The sequence below is a fragment of the Halichoeres trimaculatus genome, unplaced genomic scaffold (genome assembly GCF_033239565.1).
Source record: "Halichoeres trimaculatus isolate MK-OKI-2021-1 unplaced genomic scaffold, fHalTri1.1 fHalTri1_scaffold_13, whole genome shotgun sequence".
Lineage (NCBI taxonomy): Eukaryota > Metazoa > Chordata > Actinopteri > Labriformes > Labridae > Halichoeres > Halichoeres trimaculatus.
This window is the reverse complement of record NW_027437191.1, coordinates 22016062-22042231: the sequence shown is the minus strand read 5'-3', so window position 1 is coordinate 22042231 and position 26170 is coordinate 22016062. Positions and strand designations below refer to the sequence as shown.

The window sequence follows — 26170 nt, the reverse complement described above, 5'->3', positions numbered from 1 at the left end:
AAAATCTAACTCTTCTTTTTTAATCTCTTTTTTTTATGGAAGCCTGTTTCTGCCAGGTATAAACAGGAAAAAAGTAAACTGCTAAAAATAAAATATATTTTTTTTAAAGGTAGGCTGTATCACATTATGTAATGTAAACAAACAATACTGCTATTTATTGACAGATCCTTCCAATTTTCTTCTTGTTCCATCTTGTATAAGGCTTTGGCACCTAGTAGTAGTAGTAGTAGTAGTAGTAGTAGTAGTAGAAGTAGTAGTAGTAGTATCATGTCCTCCACAAACATGAACCTCTGTTATGCCTCCAACTTTTCCCCTCCCTTTCTTTAACCAAACGTCTTGCCTGACCCCTTACTCTTTTCTATTTCTGTCCTTCTTATATTCATTCTTCTCAGTTTCTTCCCTACTGCTTTATCCTTTTCTCCTCCTCCACCTCTGATAAACTACTTAGCTTCTGTTGTTTCCTCTTCTGTCACTTTTGTCTTCAATCTTCCAGCCTCATCCATGCCACACGCTCTCCTTTTACCCACTCTGCTTCATTTTTTTCATCCACTCTTCACATCTCTTGCTCATTTGACTTTTCTCTCCATCTTTTAATGCCTTCTTTCAAAATGTGTGGTCTTGTTCACCTGTCCTTCACTTTCTCCACCTCTTCTCACCTGTTCTGCCCCACTTTCTGCATCATATTGCTGATTCTCTTCCCCCTCCCCCCTGAATCTTTGTCCTATCTCCTCTCCAGGCCTTCTTTTTTCACTCCCCGATCCTTCTCATCTCATATTAGGTAACAAAGCTGCTTTGCAATACCTTCAGAGGGCGAGCATCTCAGACATCTCAGATGTGTGTGTGTGTGTGTGTGTGTGTGTGTGTGTGTGTGTGTGTGTGTGTGTGTGTGTGTGTGTGTGTGTGTGTGTGTGTGTGTGTGTGTGTGTGTGTGTGTGTGAGAGAGAGAGAGAGAGAGAGAGAGAAAGTGTGTGTGTGTGTCTGTCTTAATCTCCCTCCTCTCTTGTTCTCTTTCAAGTGAAGACATTCCCTGCACCGTGACCTTGCTTTGTTACAGCTGACACTCACCTCTTATCGCTCCCTGTCCTCATATCCGCTCCTCCTCCTCAACCTCCCTCTTTTTTCCCCTCTTCTTCTTTCTTATCCTCCTCCTAACCTAACAAAAGGGAAATGTCACTTCCTCAGACGGTCTTTCCTTCCCTCTCCTTTCATTCTTCTCCTTCTTCCTCTCCTTCATCTTTCCATTAAATGAACAAAAGGCTGCTGCTGCTTGTTCAGAAAACGGTCCCTCTCCCTCTCTCTGCTTTTCTCCTCTTCCTCTTCCTCCATGGCTGCACCTTTTCTCCCCGTTCACATTTTTGTGCCTCTTTCATCCTACTCGTATTCAACGCGTCTCTCTCCCTCATCCCCTCTGTGTTGTTCCATTAAGCTAACAAAAGGAAGACGGCCTTCCATTTGGAGCGGCTGGTCTTTGCTTAGAGGTCACAGGAATGAAATCAGAAGTCATTTAGTTTGGATTTGGTTTAAATGAGTGTGAGTACAAGGAGAAGTGCCTTTGGCTTCACATGTGAGTCAGTAGTTTCTGCTTCTCGAACCAGATAAAGACTCTGAGCTTTGCTCATGGTGAGGGTTAGAAAAGACGTTTCATCTCTCAGAGATAATTAGGAAGAACTCATGTTGTAAAGTTAGATTTCTCTTTTTATAAGACAGAAAAAACATCCGTAACATCTGAGGACTGCTTCTACTAATAAAAGGATAACCCTTTCCTTGTAAATATGGTATTAAATAAGGTGTCTCATTCATATACAGAGGAAAGTTTGCTCCAAAAACTTCTGAGAATAAAGTTTAAAGACAGGTCAGGTAGAAGAGGCTAAATTTGACTAGGGTTCTCTGGCATAACATTCTTGAAAACCCACTCCTATCAACAGGTTTTGGTATATTTCTATGGCAAGTCATTTTACCATTTAAAAGCTAGACTGGATATGCAATCCAGACATCTGTAATTCAATTTTACCCGGTCAAAAAGAACATTTCCATTTCAGGCAAACACATCTTGCCTATCCACAATTGTCATTTCAGATATCTAGAACAACACAGTGATAAGACTAAATGACGTCACTTTTGCCATTCATGTGTATGGGGATGAAGCAACTTAAAACTGATCATCATCCCTCAACTTGAAAGGAGGTAGGGTGCTGTTAGTCTAGGTCAGGCTTGTCCAGAGTCAACCCAGGGGCATATCATGATCTGAGATCCATTTTCATCTTGCAATGCATTAATTCTAGCACTGGATTGAAAAAGCATATATGTACAATTACATTTTCTGTCAAGTGCACAAACAAAACCAAAGTTTATCCACTAATGTCTCACAAAACTACACGGTGTCCATAAAGTCTGTTAAAAAAACAGGTTCTGTTAAATGAAACTGTGAATGCATTCAAAACTAGTATGCATATGCATAAACCAGATTAACGCCCCAACAGAGCATTGTGTTGGATGGTTTTTTTTCAGGAGATTCCCCAGAGTTATGATGTAATCTGCACCTGCATCCCTGTCATGGTGCCGATCACATCATAATTGGCCTTTTTTTTTGCAGTAGTGCATGTGGCTAACACTACGGCCAAATGTGTTGTTCCATTATGGTATGACTAATGGTCAAGTTTGTATAATGACTGGATGTGTATTCAGGCACGTCAGTGCAGCCGAAAAGACAAACACAGATGCATAAAAAATAGTTCAGAATGCTTAATATCTGGGGCTAAAAATGATGTTTGTCGAGCAAATTAGTCTAAGTCTGATCAACAATCCTAATCAAATCCAGATCCTGATCCTGCCATAAAAATCCTCAAATAGTTTCCCCATATCGCCCCCTAATGGAGAATGGTATCAAGAAACACCTGAGGGACAGGTGAAGAGCTCTTTGGTAAGGCACTTACAGATGCAGATGAATAAAACTGGTTAGTAACTGTTGACTCAAGGAAAGTGTTCAACAAAGCAGCTCAGGAAACAGAGCAACATGTGAAGGGCGAAAAATGTACAACTTCTAATAAAAAGTGAAAATACCAAGTAACTGAAAAAATAACAAAATCTACCTTTCTTGTTTTTGACGCTCTCTTATTTTATAAAGTTTTACCTTGACAGTGGTGCACCGTCTAGAGAAAATAATCAAACAAATCAGAGTTTTACGTCCAAAGCAAGGTACGACACAAGTGATGTTTACTGTGAATTGACAAGAAATTTTGATTTGAATGAGTGTGTGGATGCGTATTTATATTTGTATGTGTGTGTGTGTGTGTGTGTGTGTGTGTGTGTGTGTGTGTGTGTGTGTGTGTGTGTGTGTGTGTGTGTACCAGATCAGCGCTGGGCTCCTGTTTAGCAGTTGGCGTGGCAGCAGGAGCAGCAGTAGGTGAAGCAACAGGTGCAGCAGGGGGCGTGGCCTCCTGCAGGTCAGCAGTCAGGAAGTGAGAGGGTAGGAGGTTATTGGAAGGCAAGAAGCCAGAATGTGAGAGGGTCGAGTTTATGACAAGCATATAGCAGAATCCAATCAGCTTTAAGCAGGAAATGAAGTCATTAATGTAAAGAGTCAAAGCCCAGGCGTAACTTGTGGAATTTCGCCCTGTTAAAGCTGAAATACATCGGTTCGTTATGTCTTTGAAATGAAGTTAAGAGTTACTGGTAGATATTTATAGAGCTGTGATTAAAAAAAAAAAAAATGAGTTATCAGATAAGATCTCTTGAACCAGGAGAGAACATCCAAATGAGTCTGACTCCTAAAATCCTGATGTTCACTAGAGCTGTTGAGACGCCCCTTGTGAAGCCTTTTCAGCCTCTAAATTGCTTCTCAGAACTATCTGAAGAATCCGAACTACAGAATCTGTTGTGACAGGGAAGTGGGAGATAAAGAAGCCTCTTTATTCAAGCACATGCTGAGGCTGTTGTCTGCTGTCAGCTGTGATTCAACTTGTGATTACCTTTGTGGTCTGACAATATCCTTCTGCTACTGCGACGATATGGAGCAACCTGTGTGCAGAGAGCTGTTTGTCTGTCTGAGCTCCATAGAAAACACACCATTATAGGACTAGGATAATCAAACAGGTTCATTCTAAAAATGAATGCTTCAGTTTCTTATCTGATTCATGTATCAATTTTTTTCTAGTATTTGTTTTAGCTTTTGACCTCAAAATGATTTTTTAATTTCATTTTGTTTTACCTGAAAACAAAATGATTTTATATACTAGCATTTTACTTACTGTAATCTTCCTTCTTAATTCAGTCTTTCATATATTTTACTCATTTTCACTCTCTGTTTTTGTGCAAAGCACTGAAGGTGCTACCTAAAAGATTTGTTTTGTCTATAACTGGTATTCCATGCTTCAGCTGTGCAGTTGTATGCAAATCAATGCTGGTAATCCTTGCAAATCAAGTTTTTTAAATAAGCTGTCATGTGTGTTAATCTTTTTTTTATTCTCACAAAAACAACTGCTTTGATGATTTACACAACTTACATCACTAAATCAAGTAGCTCTGTATATAAAATTTCTTTCTAAAGCTCTGTCAAAGGGCCACAATGCAACACTATTACTATCTTTTGCTCACTTTCTTACTAAAATAACTTATTTTATTGAATGATGTTGATAAAACAAAAGGGTGTAAAATAGGATGCCAAGTAGAGGCTGACTGAGCCACTTAAAATTTATATTATCTGCAAACAGGTCAGGTTTACTGAAAAGCATATTTAACATCCTGTTTTCAAGCCTTGTGAGATATTCTCTTGTTTGTTTTCGGTCAGCTGTTTCTCAAATCAAAAAATCAACAAACTAGCCATCAAACTTAGTGAATTCAAACATATTTACTGCAGTGTGTCTGAAATATAGAGAGAATCCTTCAACCCCTATAAAATATGGATGGGGACTTGAGAGCTACAGCTTCTCACAGGCTTCAGCGTACTGTACATCATAAAGCAGATGAACTTACAGCTCATAAAGCAGCAAACTGCAGAGTTATAGCTGTGCTGGCACTGCTCTTTGGCTCTGTGTTTCATGAGCTCTCATTTCAGAGGTGTAGTTTAGCAGGTAACTGAGTAACTGATAACCTATGACTGCTGTAAGATGTACTAAACACACTGAATATATCTCTGCTATCTCCTGCTGAGGTTATGACATGGATAACTCACTGCCTACCAGCCTCTTAGCGTAGCAGTTAGCCAAGTGTTTTGGCTCCTGTGGGCTCATAAAGCATGAATGGCGAGCACAGTTAGCCTAGCGTAGCGCTGTAGCTCTGCGCGGCATGACAGGCTGCCAGAGGTGGGGTTTAGTGGCTCAAGGCTAAAGGGGCTATAAAGAAGAGTTAATGGGCTGTACAAGTGCTATGTGATGGAGCGCTAAGCTAACATGGCGAGGCTATGGCTGCTTTTCATCAGGGGGAAATACGAGTGTGTGTGTTTGTAAGTTACAGAGTGGAGCATGTGTGCAGCTTCTGTTTACATGTGTACTTATTGATGTGTGTTTTATTTACTGCTTGTCTTCTCATAAACACTATAAACACAAAGGCTGATTTAACTTTATAAATATAATCTGAATGTAGAATCAGTTCTACCAGCTGTACACTTGTTTTTCATCTTTCTATTGTTTGTATGTTCATGCTATCATGTAATTCAAGCCACTTACAGCAGGGGGTGCAGTAGGCTCTGCAACAGGAGCAGGGGTTGGTTGGGGCCTAGTGGGCTTTGTCTCCTCCTTCTCCTTCTCTGGCCCCTCCTCTTCGCCTGGCAGTGGGAGCAGAGGTGGAGGTGGAGCGAGGTTAGGGCACTGTCCGATTTCAGCGTTTACGAAGGATACGGGCTGGGAGAAATCTGAGAGACTGAGAAACAGAGGAGGAACCAGATTAAAGTTACGATGACTGTTGTGATCGCCACTGACGGCATTATTGGCTTTGAGTGACGGAGGCCCTGACAGAGACTCAACAACTATTCTAATGTGATGAAAGTGATGCAAATAAAATGCTGACAGGCTTTCAACCCTGACCTAATGTGCGAGACAATACAGTTTGCGCTCCATTCATCTTACAGTGACTTAAGAATAAACAGAACAGGGGGTATCAAGGTAGAGTTTTACACTTTGAAAACACAAAAACAAGACAAAAAATACCAACCCACACTAACAACTCTAAAATATTACAATTTAAAAGTATCTGTACGTCTTCCGCCTTGTGTACTTTTGTGATTAAATTTAAACAATCTAGATTTAAACAGTTTCAACTTCAAATAACTAAAATCCAACAGTGTTATAAAAAGTCCATTACATATTGAAAAAAAAACATGTTTATGCTGTCACTTTTTTGTGTTTTTTTTTTAAGCTCTATAGGCTTTTTAAAAGTTTGAGGACAGAAAGACGAGTAGCTTTAAGATGTGAGAGTAATACAGCAGGAGGGTGAGCGGGTGATACGAGGGGAGCCGCAGACAAACAGAAACAAACATAAACACACAAAAAAAGGGCAGCAGAGTAACCTGAGTTATGACTGTATTTATGATATGGGACAGCTTCTATTACTGCTGCTCAAGCAGAAAGAGGCGCTGACTTTATCATCATCATTATCAGCACTATCATCATGACTTCCTGCAATCACATTAACCAGGATTTAACCTTAAAGTGTATGAGGTCAGAATTAGCTCTCTCATTCTCTGCTCCTGGAAAACAGGGAGAGTAAACAATGTACTGTAAAAGGACAGTGAGCTGAAGCAAACTGGTCAATTTGTCTGTGTATTTTAAAACAATGGGGAAGAAATTAAAACACAAAGCTGACTACTTTTTTCCTTCTGATTTCTCCTCTAATGTCAAACAGTGTCCAGTTTGATTCGATTCAGGTACAAAAGTGTGAAAATTCAGAAGAATAAAAGTCATTTAGAAGCTCTGTGTTGCATAACATTGTTGCTGTGATCCTAACCAAGCTAAATGACAGCTTCCCTCAACAACTGCTAACAACAGACCCTCAACAATCTGGACTAAACTCAGACCACCACAGGTGAGATATTACGTACACTGCATTGATCATGAGGTTCCATATACATCCCTGGAATGGTATGTTCGCTCTGTTGGACATCTGCTCCACTTCTGCAGGAATACCACCGAGGAAGATCCTTTGCAAGGTGATAGGCTGGTCTGAGGGAAGTGCTGCCTCCCTCTTGACTTCCTCATCCACCTGAACTGCAAAAGATCTGTCAAAAAAAATATCTTGAGTTCTCAGTTGATTTTGCAGTGTAAAAATCTTTTAAAAGAATCTGCACACAAACACAAACCTGCCGGGCAGCCTCTCAATACGCAGCGAGTGCTCTCTCCCATCATGCAGTATGCCCTGGTCAGGCCGTCTGATGATTCGACGCGGACTGTGGCTGCCTGTGTACAGCAGGACCTCCAGAGAGCCTTTGTTCAGCATGATAGAGAGGTACGGCTGTGGGAGATGGAGATACACTTTATTATCTGTGCAAATCTGGATATCCAAACTACTCTCAGGACATGGAGCAAAAGAAGAGGAGGTGAAAGATGGGCGGTAGAGAGGAGACGATGCACCAGAAAAAGACCTACTTCAGTGAAGGGTCTTTAAATGACCTTAAAATGCAAACAAGACCATCAGCAACAAGAATGGTGATTAATTATCTTCATGTCTAATAAGGATTATTCCTGCAGATGATCAGCATTAGACTAGGGCTACTTAACTACTAATAAATACATTACTTTGTTGCTTTGCATCCTGCAAATAGTTGCCCTCAAATCAGAAAAGTAGTGTTAAAAAGAAGTTCTGGGCCTATATGCACATTGCACATGCCTACTATGCATAGACAGCAATAAACCTGGCGAGTGGTAACATGTCACTGAGAGAAGACAAAGAAAAAACATTTTCCAGCAAGAGTAAAGAAACAATTCATAACAAGATTATACAAACAGCTGTTATCAGACAGTCAATCAAAAAACAAGATAAATAATGTTTTAGTGAAGATCTTGAACAGGATAAGTATGTGTGGTTTTTGACCACTCAGTAGAAGACCTCAAAATTAAAATAAGGAATTTGAAAGCTGCTTTGTGGAATAAGTAATGCAGGAATGCCCCTGTAACTCCCTAAATAACTCTATAAGCAGCTGTTTGATGAACTCAAACATTTCAGCACATACATCTAGAAAGGATCAAGACTGAAAGCAAAGCAAACTTGTAGACCTGTCGGCAGGCAGCGAGCCTTACTGGTTTCAGACTTTGATTTCCTCCCTTGTTTCATCTATTCATTAAAAAATGTCGTGCCCCCTAAATCTAAAGCTCCATAACACCATACCTTTTCAAAGAATTCATTCGATCACTAAATATCAATTGTCTTAGAATATTTTGTCTCAAATGGAAATGCATAAGCACAACGTCTGCCTTTAAACAGCCATACAGGTGCGTTAATCCCTCCACTACCTACAATAAATCCAATGATCTTTTGGTGCATTAACCTGGCTCATCCATACCACTAATCCATATTTCTTTTCCTTTTTTTTTTTTTAATCAACCATTGGTACAAACGTTTACCTCACTACAACATGCATACTGCTCTGCCATTAGATCAGCTAACCAGGTGGTTTCAGATGTTCCAAGTTCTTTTTTAAAATTCAGAGGAAATAAAGCTTTTGCAGTTGTGGCTCCCACTCTGGGGAATGCTCTGCCTTTAACTGTATGGACTGCAAATAGCCTCTCCTCTTTTAAAACTCTTTTAAAAACTCACTTGTTCACTTTGGCCTTTGGCACAGGTTGGCCACTTTTATTGAGTCTTTTATGTCTATTTAACTTTATACTGTTAAAGCGCTTTGGTGGGCCACTGGCTGTTAAAATAAAGCTGACATTGACATTGCTCTCCAATACAAATGCATGCCTTTGGTAAGAGTCATGTCTTACAACTCATGGGAGAGAAACACTACCAATTCTGGCCACAGGTGCCACTACAATCAACGCCTAAGAGATCATTGTCACAGTGACTTTGAATCCATCAACAGCATGAAGAATTTTTTTTGGTGTTCGGTCCACAAAACTATTCTGTTTAAAGCATAAACATATGTATCAACCTGGATTATATTTTCTTGACAGCATTTTTTAAGGGGTTTTTTTTGGTGAATGAAGGAGAAAGGAAGGACAAGTGCAGAAAGCAGACAGATAAGAATTAAAGGTGTGAGAAAAGACAAACAGGAGGGAGGAGAGGCTGAGGATTAAGGAGCAGAGTCAAAGTCAAAGGGGAAAGGGGAGATGAGTGGGGAGAGATGGCGGGGGTTATATGAAGAGAAATTGGGGGGAAATAAGAAGAGGTGCAAGAGGAGAGGAAAGCGGGGAGGGAAGGATAACAAGAGATGAGAGGAACAGAGAGGAGAGGATAATAGGGGGAAGAGATGAGAGGGCAGAGAGCAAAACAGCAAACGAGATAGAGACAGGGAGAAAGAGAGACAGACGGAGAGGTGCGAGAGAGCAGCGGTGCAGGGTCAGGCTAATTTGAATTTTAATTCACTGTGTGCCAGAGGGCGAAGTGGGAGACAATTTACCACCTGAAAATGGAATTTCAATTTGAGGTCGGGGACAAATTGAACTGAGATGTAGCTACAACATGCCTCTCGCTTCACTGTCTCCGCATACACACTTACAGAGATACAATGGCACACACACACAGGTGCAGGGACACATCACATGAACAGACAAAGGCTGAATCTCACATAATAACATACGGATGCACAAGAACGAAAGACACACACATGAACTGATACAGACATGTGGACTCACAACCATGACAGAAAATAAGCAGCAGACTGTGAAGCTAACATGCATGCTAAGACCTGAAATCAAAGGTAACACACACACACACCTGTGCTACCCTTGATCTCTTTAATCTTTCAGCTTCTGAAGATTTAGCATGTATGGTTTGATTCTGATTTCTGTGTCTGTTTAAATGTAAGTCAAAGACTGAAGCAGACACTTTATTTTGTGTGAAAACACTCCTCTGAGTGTTCATGTTTTATGCATACTCTAGTTTTGAATTGCTGTTTTCAACTGAGTGCAGCAGCAGACAAAGCTGTGAGATTTGATGAAGAGTTATCAGCCTGGTGTAAGTCCATTTCTAATCTCATCAGAATGATTTGTCAGAGTAATATTAAGGGATGCTGTCTTGATTGGAGCTAAATGATATTATTATTCTTTTTCATACAGCCATTAGTTCAATCACCTGATTGGTCATGCTGATACATACAACAGAGACTTTAAACTCCATTTGTCTTGATGAATGAAGCTGGCACTTTTGAATCAAAGAAGGAACAGACTATTAATCCACTGCTTAAAACAAATGTGCTTAAAACAACGTATTTAGAAACCTGAAGACAAAAAATCTGGAGAGTCTTAACTCATATAGGTTTTACACTTGTAGAACAGTCCAACACGGCTGTGCTGATTGATTTATGACAGAATGCTCAGAATCATCACCACTCTCTCCTGTTTGATATTAAAGAGTGGATGCAATGCTCTGTTTTAAGGTTTTAGGTCCTTCTGTTTGAACTATCTGGAGGGTAAAATCTAAACATCTTTACAGATGTCGTACTTGTAAACTGCCGTCACTTCATTTAAGCCTTCATCTCTTTAAGGCACCATTAAGCCCTCTCAGAACCCTCCTTCACTGATGCCATGCTACAAAGTTATCATCGTTGAGTTAACAACAGTTTCTCTGTTCAAAATGACAAGTTTGTTAAATTGAACAAAGAAAAAGAAAAAAAAAGCTTGATGGTTTGTGATAGTTTGAAAAGCAGATGTACTCATCACTAAATGTCACTAACCTGGTGAATTAAATGTTTGGTGATCAGAGCCCTGCAGTGTGTGAGTTGCCTTTTCTTTTCTGTTACTCAGAGACTCTGTGTCTGTCTTCTTAGGTTTGGATGTGCATATTTTTTGACTTTTACAAAATTTGTTTTGGACTGAAAAGTTTGGAAAGAAATGAAAATTCCCCAGAAACAAGAACATGTTAGCAGGCATAACCAGTCAGCGATTTGAGCAAATCTGGAAGATCTCACTTGGTTCTTGTGTGACTTTTGGAACAAGGTGTCCAGAGAGACCTGCAGTCTCATCCTGGGCAAAGACTTTCAACAGCCAGTCCTTAATGACTAAATGACTTTGAATTTTGGTTCTCATCCTTTCAGTTTATGACCCTGGACATTTTAATGAAAGTAACCCAAAGCACAGTGGAGTCATTTGTTGAAAAATAAATGAAATAATTGAATAAATGATTTAAGATGCCATGTGAAAGATACAAAAATTAAATTCCCTCAATGCCTGCTATTAACCTTGCTTTGTTTATGTGTAAGCATGTTAGAATGTTTTAAGGGACAAATAATTAACTACACCAGCTGATGCCACATAGTATAACTGTAAGTCATTTATTTTTTTTGCTTTTTGAACTGCTTGGAGTCACAATCACCTTCAACCTACTCAGAAATCCTTTATAACCCACAGTATAAAAACAAAAACAACCTGATTCTTCCTCTCAGGACAGACAGAGAGCAAAGGACAAAAAAGTATTTTATTTCCCAGGATACGAGGCGTTTATTTCATACATTCTTCTGTTCTGCGCTGCTCCCGGATCAACCTCACTTCACACCACGTTTGATATGATGAGAAATTTCTCAAAGATGTCTTTTAGAAAGAGACAGGAGCAACTATTGCATCTGACCTCGCGGTCGTCCGTCCTCGACATCAAACGCTTTTGTGGTGAATATCTCACATTTTGTAAACGGTCAAGCAGAACATTTTAGCATCTTCGTACCCCCTTCTCTCTCTTTTTGGTTCCATCTTTCGCTCTTCCTTCCTCCACGATACTCTTTCATCCAAGCTCCTCTTATTCAGCTCCGAGCACCTTCCTCCTTTTTTCTTTTTATCTCTCCTCCCTGTGACCATTTCCTGTTTCCGTCGATCAACTGCTCACATCTTTCATGTTCCTGCTCTGTATCCTCTTTTACTATCCTCCTTCTTTGTATCCTTTCTCTGTGTATTCCCTCCATCCTTTCCTTCACCTCTAAATTTCACCCTCCATCCTTTGTCCTCTGTCCCCGCTCTGTCTCTGTCTCCTCCCGTCTCTGTGTCTCCCATTCTCTAAAACATCCATTAGTCAGGGCCAAGTTGAGTTGATGGTATTTTTAACCTCGCTTAACCTTTTTACACTCACACACACACACACACACACACACACACACACACACACACACACACACACACACACACACACACACACACACACACACACACACACACACACACACACGGACAAAGTAGTTAGAGGGAATAGATTTATGCGCCGAACAACCAGTGATGATGGATAAGCTGGAGGTAACCCTCTGTCCTCTCTCACACACGCTGATACACATTATGTAAACACACAGGCACACACACACAGAGACACACAAATATGGATTCACCTGTAAACACAGTGTTTCTCCCAGAGATCAAACACCTTATTTATTTATGACTGTTGCGTATACAGGAGGAGCATCAGAGTGTTTCATGTATGTGTGTGTGTATGTGTGTGTGGGTGTGTGTGCAAATGTGTGTTTGCATAAGTGTTTCCAGCTTTAAGTCAGTCTAATCTAATCAGTTTAGTTGCCAACAAAAACAAATCTCATTAATATGCACTCATGGAAACTTCATTCACTTATAAAAAAAGGGCCTGTGTGTGTGTGCATGTGTGTGTGCGTGTGTGTGTGTGTGTGTGTGTGTGTGTGTGTGTGTGTGTGTGTGTGTGTGTGTGTGTGTGTGTGTGTGTGTGTGTGTTTGTGTGTGTGCGTGTGTGTGTGTGTGTGTGTTTGTGTGTGTGTGTGTTTGTATTGTCAGCAGAAAGTTGAGCTAGCCACTAGCTCGCCTGAAGTCCCAGATATTATGTGGGTGTGTGTTTTGGATGAGAGACAATCCAATTAGCTTGGATGCAAACAAATGCAAATCTCATTAATATGCACTTATGAAAATGGCATTTACTCAAAGAAAAGGGGCCTGACCGGTGTGTATCAGTGTGTTTATGTGCTGGACTCACCTCCACAGATTGTCTGCGTCTGCGCTTGGAACCGTAGAGATTTGTGTTTCGTGCCTGGGAAGATTCAAGAAAAACAGAGGGATAAACACGTAAATGTTGGACTTTAAAATCCCCATAGAAATTGAATACAAATTTTGATCCTTGCAATCTAACTATGACATCCAGAACATTTATATGAGTTTTAAGACATTTTTGACCTGCAAACAGCATTTTTAGCCACAAGTATTGGGGAAAAGTTCTGACTCCCTGATCTAAGATTTCAGGGTCTTGTTTTTTTTTTTTTTTTTTTTTAAGAATCATTGGTCAACAGTTGGTCAGGAAGATAAGCACTACCCTGAGGAGGGCTATGTATGAAACTGTACCTGCAGACCGATGGGTGAAGCTCCGCCCACTGCCAGCAGTATGGTCCCCGTGTCTGTCAGCGTGCTGAAGGACAGACTGATCTCTGTGCCGACTGCCCACAACAGGCCACTCAGCTCCACGAAGCCAGGCTTAGAGAAACTCACAGTGTACAGGTTCTGTGACACCGAGAGGAGAACATAAGTGTGAACATGAAAACACGACGCGTCTTCTGAGCAGTGAGTCACGCCACGGCTTTCACAGGAGACAAGTTTTACAGGCTCAATGTTTTACAACGACTAAATGCTCCATCATCCACTTCTCATTACTTTTATTATCAGAGGAGTAGAGGAACATTTCCATGCAAGCTCACACACACACACACACACAGACACAACAGAGCAGAGCTTGTAGCAGAGCTGTTTGTGCAAAAGATAAAGAACTGATAAGAGGAACATAAAGAGCTCCACTCTACAAACGTAGGCTTTTTATCCTTCAGAGATAGAGTTACACAATCACTGAGCCCATTAATGAAACGACAACAGAAATCACGATGAATGACTCATTTAGCTCTGAAAACTTGTGCACTTCACTTCTACCTGCTCTCTTCAAAATACTACTTTACAATTTCACAGAGAGCACAGTATGCGAAACGGTGCTCAGTGAAATGTTATTAATCTCAAAAAGAGAAAAGTTGGGGAAAATGAAATGTGGAGTGAGATGAAGATGTACTTCTGTGGGACGTCACATTTTGAAGAAAGCTGTGTTTTTGGTTGCTGTCGTACACTGTGACATGTTGCATGGCACAATTCGATTGATTGATTTTAAATTAGCTTTTGTGTTTCTTGAGAAGTTCAGTGTTTTTTGATTGTCGTATATTTGCGAGCAAGTGGCATGGGGGTCATTAGCAGAGTTGTTAACCTAGTTATGGAGTTGTTACAGTCTTAAGTCCTCTGAGCTCATTCTAGGCAGAGTCATTAAGCCCTTTTTCCACCAACCTGTCTGGTTTAGATCAATACAATTTGGTACTGGTTGGACTGGCTAAGCCAGATCCAGCCAACCTTTTGAAAGAGATGTCAAGAAAGCCATGTGTTTAAGTTGAACTACTTTTCTTTAACACAATATAGTTTTAAATTCTCAATCCAAACAGGTAAAACCAAACTCACCCCAGAGATTATGTGACACCAGGGTAATGACTCAAGACCTAAATGACTTTGTAACTAGCTTGACGACTCTGCTAATGTTCCCATGTGACCCACTGTAAAACTGACAACCCTTAAACCAGAAATACACCAGATCAGTGTTCATTTAGTCTCTGTTGCATGTTGACTCATCCGTCAACACACACCAGCTGCAAGATCAGTCCCTCAGGACTGTCAGATGGCTGGTGTCATAAGTTGCTGTGCTTCCCACATCAATGATGAACCTTTTCCCATTCATGTTGAACTGTAAACAAAACTCAAATTTATTGACTCCTGCTCTGGCCCCGCTCATTATGTCAGGTTGTTGTTGTAGTGAAGCTAAATACAATCTTTTTTAGACACAGTTTGTTTTATATTGAAGTCACTGGATGTTTTAATGTGGTTTCAGTATCGGCTTCGTGTGCTGCTCAAACTGCTCTGTGCAAATTGATGCGTCACTGCTGAAGCATCAGGCAAAAAAAGAACTCTTGCGTATCTGAACCTGAGGACTCTGACTTGCTGGAGCTGAGACACAGCGAAAAAACACAAGGTAGCAGAGTCGGTGTGAGTTAACTCACTGACTTGACTTGAAACCTATCAGATGTTACGGAGCAGAGACAGTCCTCCTCCATTCTTACCTTTTTATTTTCTAGATATGTCCACAGGAGAGTGAAATATCATCAAGAACACTACAGAGTCCAGTTGACTTCATTGGATTAACCTTGGAAACATACCCAGGGTTCTTCCAACTCATAGAAGATGTGACCTTGGGTTCCTTGAAAGGCGCTATATAAATTTAAGTTATTATTATTTTTATTATTTTTAGAAATACTTGGCAGTGAAGAAAAATTTTCAGGAGACAAACTACAAACTGTGCTTCCTGTAGCTGACCTTACATGAGTTGACACACATCCAACATCACCAAGATATGAACTTTATCAGAGGGACAGTCAGACCACTGTGATTTAATCTGACTATCTGAGGTGTTTAAAGACTCTGTAGAGATCTAAAGCCTCGGCTCAGTGGACATTCTTACCTCTACATTACATCCTTTAGTGACCCCTGTATAATCTGAGCTGCTGAGGAGATTATACGGAGTCCTGGAGACTTCAATGTCCCTCAGACAGCCAGCGTATCGCTTCAGAGTGACCTCTGGCCTGTGAAGAAATTAGAATGGTTTCAGTTAAGAGGAGATTAAAAAGAAGAAGAAGAAACTCAAAGGCTTCTGCAGTCTCTCTGCAGCGTTTTAGAGAAAGCTGAATTGCTGCAGCGATGAAGCTCTTGCATCATGTAACCTGAAGCAAAGACAACTGGACGTCAACAAGGAGAAAAATTTGAATATGGCGTTTGTCCATGCTGTCCATTTTAATGAATCTGTATTTATAGAAAAGTCTGTTTATAAGAGAGGAAGGAAGAGTGTAAATCAGCAGTGTGATGTACTTTTCTAATTGTTTTTCACTAAATGACAGCTTTATTTTTTCAGCTCAGCAAAAACTGTGGCTTGCAGTGCAACAAAAGTTTGATAGAAACACTTAGATCTGCATCTAAAGCATAATTTGAACATAATTACAGTTAGGAGCCTGGAGGGCAGAAACATAAACGTGAGGAATAACACCCAAATGTTGCTGAACAGACAAACGTCAAATTCAGATGAATAAAGGACAGAGGAAGTGTTTTTCAGCCGGCGTGTGGAGGAGCAGGAGCCTTCAGGGGCCCAGTAAACACACAAACAATTACTGCAGGCTACGCAGCATAATACGCAGCATCGCTAGCCTCATGCAGCATGAAATGTGCAACAGAAGTGATTATATGTCTAATTGTGAAGGATGCTTGTTCATTATTTACCTGGCTGTCATGCTGTTAAGACAAAACATTAAACATTAATGCATTAGCACAAACAACTTCATGTGATTACATCCAAACTGTTCGACCATCAACCTTTTAGCATGTGAATGCTTTAATGTGTGACTGGATGTGAAAATGTTGACAGCTGACTGCGAAGAGGCTCATTGTACAATCATCTAAAAATACAGCCTGAAATGTTTACAGCGGATGTGAAAATGTCGCTTTAGGTGAGATCGAAATTAGTTCTTACTATCTTTTTAAAAATACCTGGATGTTCCTGAAATAACTCAAACATTTTAAACACATTAAGAAACTGTTGCGCTTTCTTTTAAAGGAATTCAATACTGTGTGTGTTTTTGCCTGTACCTGTAGTTTCCAATGGTAGGCAGCCCTCCGAAGTAAATCTTCTGGCTCTCTCTGAGGTTCAGTCCAGTAGCTGAACCCTGAGATGTGGTCACAATCTTTTCCTCAGCACTGCTGTCGATGTCAACAACAGTCACGGTGGCTTGGTAACAAATTAAAGAGACACAAGTTACAACAAAAAAAGCAGAAAGGGAAAATATGCCCTGCAATACCAGTCATGTCTGTCTTTCTAATAACTTTTGAAGTTTTCATGTACATCTATCCTGCTTTACTTAAGACTAACACCTTGTGCAAAGACAATTAGACAAAAGGTTGCAAATGTGTAGTTCTTTTTTTCTCCACTTTGACTGCATGAAGCTGTGCAGGCTTCTTTCATGTCGCTTGCAGATTTCATTTAGATTTATTCTGTTTGGCTTAAACTGTAAAGGAGACGATGCACCTTTCAGAACAGTTTAGTGTAATGTACTGCTAGTGTGAATTTCAAGAGTCGTTGTGTACCTTGTTTTTTGTTTCGTGACACAGTGAGGGATTTCCAGTGTCCGTCATTGTGGCGGTTGGCAGATATGGCGCTGCCCACTCCTGATCCGAGGTCAAAGTTCACCTTCACTTTACCCTCTGACAGCTCCAGAGACATGAAGTCCTTCTGCAGAGACGAACAGACAGGGACAAACATTGAGATACTTGGAATCCTAATCAGTCATGGTGGCCTTTTGGCTACTTTTGAAATATTTTTCTTGTATGTTGTTTTTGCAAATGTACCATATCATCAGTGGCCAAATACATGAGCAGAGCCTCAGAGGAGAAGGTGCGGAACTTAAAGGTCACTGTAGAAATGTTAGGGTTCCACCTAGTGGGTCGTCCCACAGAGGCGTAACCTTCACCGTCCAGCTGGACTGTTCCCTCTGTATCTGAGCGCTGGGGGCTGAAAGAAATAACAGACCAAGGGTGTGTTTTTTTTGGTATAATTGTGTTTCTTGTCCGACTACAGTTGGGGTTAGAGAGGATGCGTTCGAGTTTTGAACATATTTGACTCTGATGTTGTTTGCATACCTGACAACACATCCTTTACAGTCTCCTTCTCTCTCTCTGTAGTTCCACAGGCCGATAGGTTTCCCATCCAGGAAGGTCTCCCCCATGCAGCCTGTGAACGTCTCTGTTTTCACTGCTTCTGCTTTCTAAAATCAGAAGAAGGAAAATAGTGAGGAACAAGCCAAACACAAAGACAGACAGCTTCTTTTTGATGTTCCTCTCAGACAGAAACGCAGACCTTGACGGTGCCGAGTATTCCTCCCACAAACAGGTAGGCGTTCTGGTCCACGTCCAGGATAGTGAAGGATGTGGGCGAGTTGGCGCTGGCCGGGGTCGGCATCATCCCTGCCATGGATCCCTCCAGAGGATACACTGATATGGTGCCATTCAACCCATTACTGGAAACAGACACAAAGGAGGACCAAAGCACGGGTTTGAGTTTATTAGTTTCTGCGTCTCCTGGAAGACATTTACCGAAGAAGTTGGACTTGGTTTTTACGAGGTTGAGGTGCTAAAGATGAATGATAGGAACAGGGAGTAGAACCAGTTTGTTGTTGTGGAACCTCTGAGCTGTACTGTGAAATTCATCTCCCACTCCAGAGTTTGTTTTCAGAGCAGAAACAGCATTTCTGTGCCGTGCAGGGGAACATTTATAAGACTTACAGCCTGTGTGATCCAATTGGAGAACACATTTGGGAAATCTCCAGGATTGTAATACATGGTGCATGCGGGACGTCTGCTAGGTGTGAATGGGTCTGAGTGTTGGGCGGTCTGTACACAGCCTGCATACTTCATCTTTCACCAAGGAAAAACTGGATCTGCTAGATTACACTGAATCTTTGTAATGATGTGCCACAGGCTGTCGGGGCTGCAAACTCTTGATTTCCCCAGAGGAACAACATGTTTTTCCAGCACAGCATGAATAAAATGATGTCCTGTGGTTGTTAGCTGCTTTGTTGTTTCTGTTGCTTTTGGTGGTTGTTTGTGAGATTATTAGATCATGTTATAGAGGGCAGGAGATGAAAACAGCACTTTTATGAAATACTGATATTGGACATCAGTGTCTCACCTCAACAACAACACCATACACAAGGATTTTACTTTCCTGATGAAATTCTAATTTCTAAACAGTTTGCTTCTTGTGATACTAGATCACTGTTCTCTATGTCTTCGTTTCTAGCTGAAAAATGCATTTATTTACATATGAATATAAGAACATACAAAGGCTAACATTTTTCAAAACAGGTGTAGCAAATTCAGAAAAAGAGGTATCAGGTAATTATCCAACAAAACATAATCATATCATGAAAGCCCAGCCTCCAAAATGACTCTGGCTTTGAGAACTACAAAATGCTAGTCTGCTCTGGAGCACTGTGTAACTGTTTTAAGCTCTTTGGCTTGGATGTTTCCATTTACTAAGTTCATGAAGCAGACATTTTTTCTGTGCCCAATTTGCCAAATTAATGTGATTTGACCACTTATTTTTCATTTTTAGTGAATGAGGTGAAAATCTAAGGGCCATCAAAACTAATTTCTTGCAAAAACATCAACTTTCCAGCTTCCTTTGGAAGACTTCCGAGCTAACACCAAGGTTTTATCTGAACTTAAACTGCCCAAAATCAATGTTAGGGGTAATGCATTACAAAAGTAACGAATTCACAGTAATCTATTACTTTTTGCTTTAAATAGAAAAACCCTCAATGACACACATTAGATTACATTGTAGTCTGAGATGTGTTGTTTAAGAATTCACCAAGACTTTGGCTCTGCTGACAGAGAAAAATATGACTAAGAGCATTTCCAAGTCTGCCTGTGCAAACAGCACACCTCCCTCTATCTCTTAAAGGTACAGTCTGCAGGATTTTCCTAAAAAATAAGATTTCAACTTTACAGGAATAATCCAACTTAATCGTCACTTCTGGGCCTCTATTTGGGTTGATACATATCCTCTAAAATACGGAATAGTCACGTATTTCACAATTAAACGTCACATCCAATTTTGAATACCTTATAAGTATCTAAAAGTTAATCCTACTACTAATAATCTAACAGTAAGAGATTTTAAAAAGGAATTGATTATTTTTAAGCTACCATAGTTCAATATAACATGAAAAAGGTTTAATACAATATTGATATTCAGTACCATTCATGATTTTAGAGAAAACAACCAATTGGCAGATAAGAAGGAATACATTCTAAAAAATGCTTTGAATTCTTAATTACTGACAGAGCGTGAGTTCTACATGATAAGTCATATTAGCGCAACTTGCAACACAAAACTTAAAGTACTCCACTCTAATATTAGGCCATTGATAGTTGGGCCACCACCAACCCTCTGTACATTCTGTAGAAACTCAAAAACTCTTATAGTTAAAGTTAAAAAAAAAAAAATAGAGTAGCAAGAAGTTAAATCTCTACTATACGAGAGTATACTTATTTTAAATTGAACAATTTAATCTGATTTTTTTTCCCCGTTTTCATTAAACATTTCATGCAAATTATTTTCACATCAAGCCTTTTTTTAATCCATAACTCTTAAGCCTCAAAGTAAACACAGATTAATAATAAAGCCAAAAAATAATGTAAGTCTCCATCTAGGATTTAAGGTGTTTTTATTTCTGTGTAAGTATTTTCACCTGTTTTCTATATTTCGTGATGCTGTCTCCAACACTGGAGGTTCAGTGTGTGGGTTGATGTTTTCCTGTTCATACCAGTGAAAACTTGAACATAGCGTAACTGGAACAGCTCTGCTTCTCCATTATGCTTCTCCAAATTCATAATTTTCCAAGGTGACATGGACAATATGGCTTTCTTTATGTTGCAGCTTGAAAAACACATTGTACCATGAATGTGTAAGAGATAAAGCACCTGAATGTTAGTGTGTGTGGGAGTGTGTGTCTTACCGAGATGCCTCTATTCTGTGCCAGCTCCCATCATGAATGGTGTGATGGGGATACTCGACCCTCCCCACACCTGAACCCACATCCCAAAGGAAATTTACTTTGCCCTTACGCATCTCCAAGGCCAGGAAGTCAACCTGAGACACACAAAAGACACACTCTGAATACACTGAATAGAAGAAGCTTTAGATACACAGCGGTGTGAGTTTAATTGTTTGAGGTACTGTCAAAATACGATGGGTCTGAAAAGAGAGCCAGAGCCTACATGAGTTCGACACCGGGGTTGTTTTGAGCCAGTTTTCTTTAGTCAAAGCTGTATGATGCATTAAGATTTCCTCGAAGATACACAGAAACTTCTTGAGGGTGAGTTTTCTGTCACATATGAAATTGAATGTCTAAAAGTAAAGTTATGAAACTCTAGTGTCTCACGAGGGAATGAAATTGAAGCAGTAAAGACAGAGATGGTTTACATTAAGACAGAAAATCCTGCCCATAACAGAAAGAAAAACTCTCTTTATTGACTTTACATTGCATAAAGACATTTCAGTGAGAGGAGCACCTACAAGAAGATATAAAAAAGTTATTTTATTCAATGAAATGTGTGGGATCAGCTGAAGAAATAATGAAACTGTGGGATCCTGTCACTCATTGTGCAAAGTTTGACGCAAAGCTTTATGAGGTCTGGGTTAAGGCACACTGGGAGAAACAGACTGTTTTGCAGGGATGTTTTAGCAGTTTTCTTTGTGACAAATCCCACTAATTTCTGCAAAGTCAGAAATGTGCAGTTTCGATGCAGCTGTGCAGCTCAAAAAGGTTACTTTGGTCGGACACTGTATATTGGAGCCAGAAAGTTCTTGTAACTCAACCAGTGTGATCTTGGCTACGTGATGTTGCCAATCGAATGTTAGCTGATTTATAGAGGTTAGATCATCTAACCTGACACATAAGGAAGAACACGCCCCTGGTTTACTGTCCTCTGAGCTCATGTCCTGATCATCCATTCAGAGAGCAACAGAAAGCAGTGCTGAATAAGGGAGGCTTTGGAGATCAGGAAATGGGCCAAGAGGATGGAAACCAGGATGAGGGGGCCTTCATACGGTCACACACCTGGGATGCTTGTGGTGACTCCAATGGAAGACAAACCTCTACAAATCCACCGACATACAAGTTACAACAACATTCAAGACAGATTGTCAACATTGACATGTTTTTTTCACTTTTCTTCTGTCTTGTACATGTAGGGTGCCAAAATAACCACTAACGTGCTGTAATCTTTGGTTTCTAGCTAGTCAAAGGTGTTTGGTATGTTTCTATTGACTGGCGACTAGTCCAGGGTGTACCCCGTCTCTCACCTAATGACAGCGGGGATAGGCTCCAGCCACCCATGACCCTGAACAGGATAGGCAGTTAAAAAATGTTTCTATTACACAAAGCACTGCTCAGTGGTTTAACCTGGATTGCTCCCAATAGGAACTCACAATTTCTGCTCTTGACTTTGGGTAACTGCAGTGTTTTCTATCCTATGTTATTCTCTGGAGTTTTTTGAACAAGTGTTTGCTGTGGAATCTAAAATTTGCACAAAAAAGAAGATGGATGTTTGATAGATTACTTCTTTGTTGTCACAATGCTTATTGTCAATAAATCGTATAACATTGGAAATTCTGTTTATGAGTATGTAGCTGAGTATGTGGGTTGCACCCATTAAGAATTGCCAAATCTTCTCTGCCAATGCCAAACAGCTTATTCTGCTTGTTTTGAGCTTCTGGTACCCACTGACCACATTAGCAGGGTATATGCTCAAAGCACTGCCAATCAGTAATCTGATTGCCAGTACCTTGAGGAACCAGAAGCCCAGAACAAGTTAATAGTAACAGCTGAATAAGCTGTTTGGCAATGGCAGAAAAAAAATTGCCAGATTTTCACGAGTGTGACCCTCATACTCAGCTCTGCTACTCATCCCACAATGTATATTCCTTACAAGTGTTGCTCCATTAAAAAAAAAAAAAATCATTGAAGAAACTCTGTCACAACAAAGAAATAATCTACATAGCACAAATTCCCTTCATAAACAATGCCTAAAATGTGACAGTTAGCCGAGATGGACATTTCTAGCTCATCTCATATTTCAGACAGCAGCGTACCTACAAACTGGACTGGATTTGGACTGAATAAGGTAGCAATAGCAGCAGCGGAAAGGAGTCTAATCAGTCCAGGCCTTTCAGACTGACATCGCTGAGCATGACCGTACATGATGAGGCTTTAATTCAGGGTTAAAATCGTTCAAGTTGTTGCAGCCAAGATAACCACCAATCAACAGGGCTTGGCCTTCACACCATGGCCATGAGGTCGTCCACTGGGAAAGTAGCCCCACATTACTCACACTGACTCGGCTTAAAACTGTAAAATGCATTTTTTCTCTGTGGAGACAGGAACCAAGAGCTAAAGCAAACGGTGATAAACAATTGTCCAAACTCCTAATTTGTTTACCCTGCAGAATATTTATCATGTAGGGAATAAGAAATGTGCAGAGAAGCTCTGAGAGCATACAGGCTGCACTTTTCACCATCTGTCTCTATAAGTGGATTTCCACAGGATCGCTCTGTATTTTGATTAATGGTCGTATTACTTATGTATGAGCCCAAAATAATTAATAAGAGGATTTTCAGCATATGCTCTCATCAGATGCTGGATCTGAACTGCACACACACGCCCACCCACAGCATTATTATTCATATAGTATTATGCACAATTAGAGATTATTAGAAAGTCACATTTGGATACGCATATGACACACACACGAACAAACACACACACACAGTTATCTTTCTAGTCTCTCCAGGGTAATGGCGATTATTCATTAGCACAGATCACAGGGCAGCATCGTTATTATTCAACTAGCATTACACACTATTAGAGAAATGTAAGAGGAACACACTCACACACACACAGGCTTACAAATCAGGCATTGCTATTCACACTGAATTCCTCACTATTAAAGATTATAAGAGAGAAGGACTCACATATAAACACACACAGCCTCACACATGAGCATTTAAGACTCTGCAGTTAGATGGAGTGAAGCAGTGATTTCTCGGGGGAAATCAATCTAAAGCTGATAGCAACATGAACTTGTTGTTAATTGCTGCTGCTTGTTTAGACACACACACACCAACACACACACACACACACACACACACACACACACACACACACACACACACACACACACACACACACACACACACACACACACACACACACACACACACACACACACACACATAAACACTTTCCCACACACATGCACTCTAAGGACTTACCAGAGGAACCCTAAAACAGCTCTGTGCTGTGCTTTATAGGGGTGTTAGTGAGTAAGTGTCAAGAAGAATTAATTATTCTCATATTAGATAAATCACTCAGGGAGTGTGTGTAGGCTGTGTGAGGCCGAGTGAGAGTGTGCTGCTTTCTATACATACACTTATGTTCATGTGTATATGTGTATGTGTCTGTGTGGGTGGGCATTGGAATGTGGACATTTTTAAGTGTGATAAATGCTTAATAATACACAGACATGTAACATTGCATTTAATGTGATGAATGTTTTAATATGGATAAAATGTCACAACATTCTCTGCAATAACACCAGAGCCAGAAAAAGGTTGAGGGTTATTTCCTCCAAACTGTGAAGTCAAATCAACTGATCAAAATAATTCAAATTCTCTGTGAATCACAGGTTTAAAAACTGTTCTGATGCTGTGTATCTTCAAAATACCTCTAAGACAACACCCCCCCTCTGGAACTTTGGGGGCGTGGCCTGCAAACTGAATGTTTCTGATTGGTGGAGCACCCACAGTGTTTTTATTCCCCCTCTGTCTACAATAAGCTAACCCTCAGCTATGATGAACTTGGTTTAGTTACTCCTAAACAATCTTCTTTTTTGAGCCTGATAGTGTGAACGTGCCTCTGTCAGCTCCCGGTGTTCCAGTTTAAAGGGTGACCCAGTAAACTGGAGACCTTCAGCTGGACATGTCAGAGGATATCCAGTTCAGATGTTCAAGCACAAGAAAGCACCTCGGTTTAGTTTTGTACATTTACTTAATGATAATTTATAAAGCTCTTTGGGGAGGGCGTAACCTGCTGAAAGACATCAATCAACCAACTCATTTTTTAAGCTGACACATCGGTTGATTTCTGCAGTCTTGATTGCTCCTTTCAAGTCTATCCATCCTCCATGCTAACAAGCTAACTGCCATGCTGCAAGAAGCAATGATCAGTTTCCCCATGGTGTTTACTCAACTGCCTTTATCGTTTTCTTGCTGCCCTATTCTTGTTGTGGCATTGTAGTGCAATTCCTTTTTTTTTCCATGCATCACTGGCCTGTTTTGAATAATCTACCCAGGCCTTCAGCCGAAGGTGGAAACAGAGACAAACAATGTGCCACAGTAACCATGAAGTTCCTGGACCTCCTGGTTGAAAAGCACCTATACTTACATATTTGGCAGATCCCAGGTAGAAGAGCAGGTTGTCAGGTGTGGTGGTTTTGACGTGCAGGATAATGGTGTTGTATCGGCCTTTCCTGATATCAGGACGGTAGCTGCGGAGACAGTCCCCTCCTGATGCAACAGAGACTTTGATCTGGAAGAGGGCGAAGAGGAAGAGGAAGTACGGAGGATTATCATAAGCAAACTAGCTCTATAGATGCGTCTTCAATTTTGTTTTATCTGAATTTAAAGATTTCCTAACTTATTATAAAGAAAACAAGGCAATAATCACACTTGTGTTGTAAAATAAGAGGATTCGAAGAAATGGACTCATGATCGAACAAAGTAATGTACCATAACTCTTCTAACTCTTCTAATCCACCTTTAGGATGACTCTTGAGTGCGTGCGTGTGTGTTCAAGCCTTACTGAGTTTGCTTGTTTCCTGGCTTGGTTGATCAGCTCTTTAATTTGTGAGATGTTCCTCCTAAGGTTGTCTTGCAGCTTTTTGATTGGCTGCAGCTTCTCCAGCAGCCTATCAGCTTCATCCTCTAAGTCCTTCACTTTAGCTCCTGCAGCATGGACTGAGGGGAGAGAAAAAGAAGCTAGAGCACAGATACAGGACAGCCCGGGAGTTGTTCTCATTAACACGATTTAGTAGCTACAGTATAAGACAGCTGAGAGAGCAAGGAGAGCTGGCATGGGAAGAGGGAAAGACATCAGCCGTACAACTGATAGACAGAGGAGCTGTGATGAAGATGGAGAAGCCAGGAGAGGAAAACAGTCAGATGAAAAGTTTCTATTTTCTAATAAAGCTGAAAAAAAGAGCTGAAAGAAAACTGAAGCACTCCATGCTTTGCTGTGTGCAGAGCTGCATTCATGCTCGGTCAGAGCAGAGCAGAGCAGAGAGTAAAGAAGCCTTTATTAGAAGCCACTACTGTTTAATATAAGGCTCTTAAAGATGGCCAT

General features: G+C 40.5%; 1 protein-coding gene across 1 annotated transcript in view; it reads right to left on the bottom strand.

Moving 5' to 3' along the window:
* The window catches only part of lama2 (laminin, alpha 2), a 248340-nt gene that overhangs the window by 7634 nt on the left and 214536 nt on the right, over positions 1-26170 (bottom strand). Inside the window, exons 48-62 of the mRNA XM_074684978.1 lie at positions 25631-25785; positions 25214-25357; positions 20726-20859; positions 18061-18220; positions 17844-17968; positions 17553-17715; positions 17292-17436; positions 16797-16935; positions 15622-15742; positions 13428-13583; positions 13066-13119; positions 7292-7443; positions 7034-7210; positions 5664-5856; positions 3348-3437 (exon numbers count right to left, since the gene is read on the bottom strand). Coding sequence (XP_074541079.1) covers positions 3348-3437; positions 5664-5856; positions 7034-7210; positions 7292-7443; positions 13066-13119; positions 13428-13583; positions 15622-15742; positions 16797-16935; positions 17292-17436; positions 17553-17715; positions 17844-17968; positions 18061-18220; positions 20726-20859; positions 25214-25357; positions 25631-25785 — 2108 coding nt within the window. The remainder of the gene's footprint in view (positions 1-3347; positions 3438-5663; positions 5857-7033; positions 7211-7291; positions 7444-13065; positions 13120-13427; positions 13584-15621; positions 15743-16796; positions 16936-17291; positions 17437-17552; positions 17716-17843; positions 17969-18060; positions 18221-20725; positions 20860-25213; positions 25358-25630; positions 25786-26170) is intronic.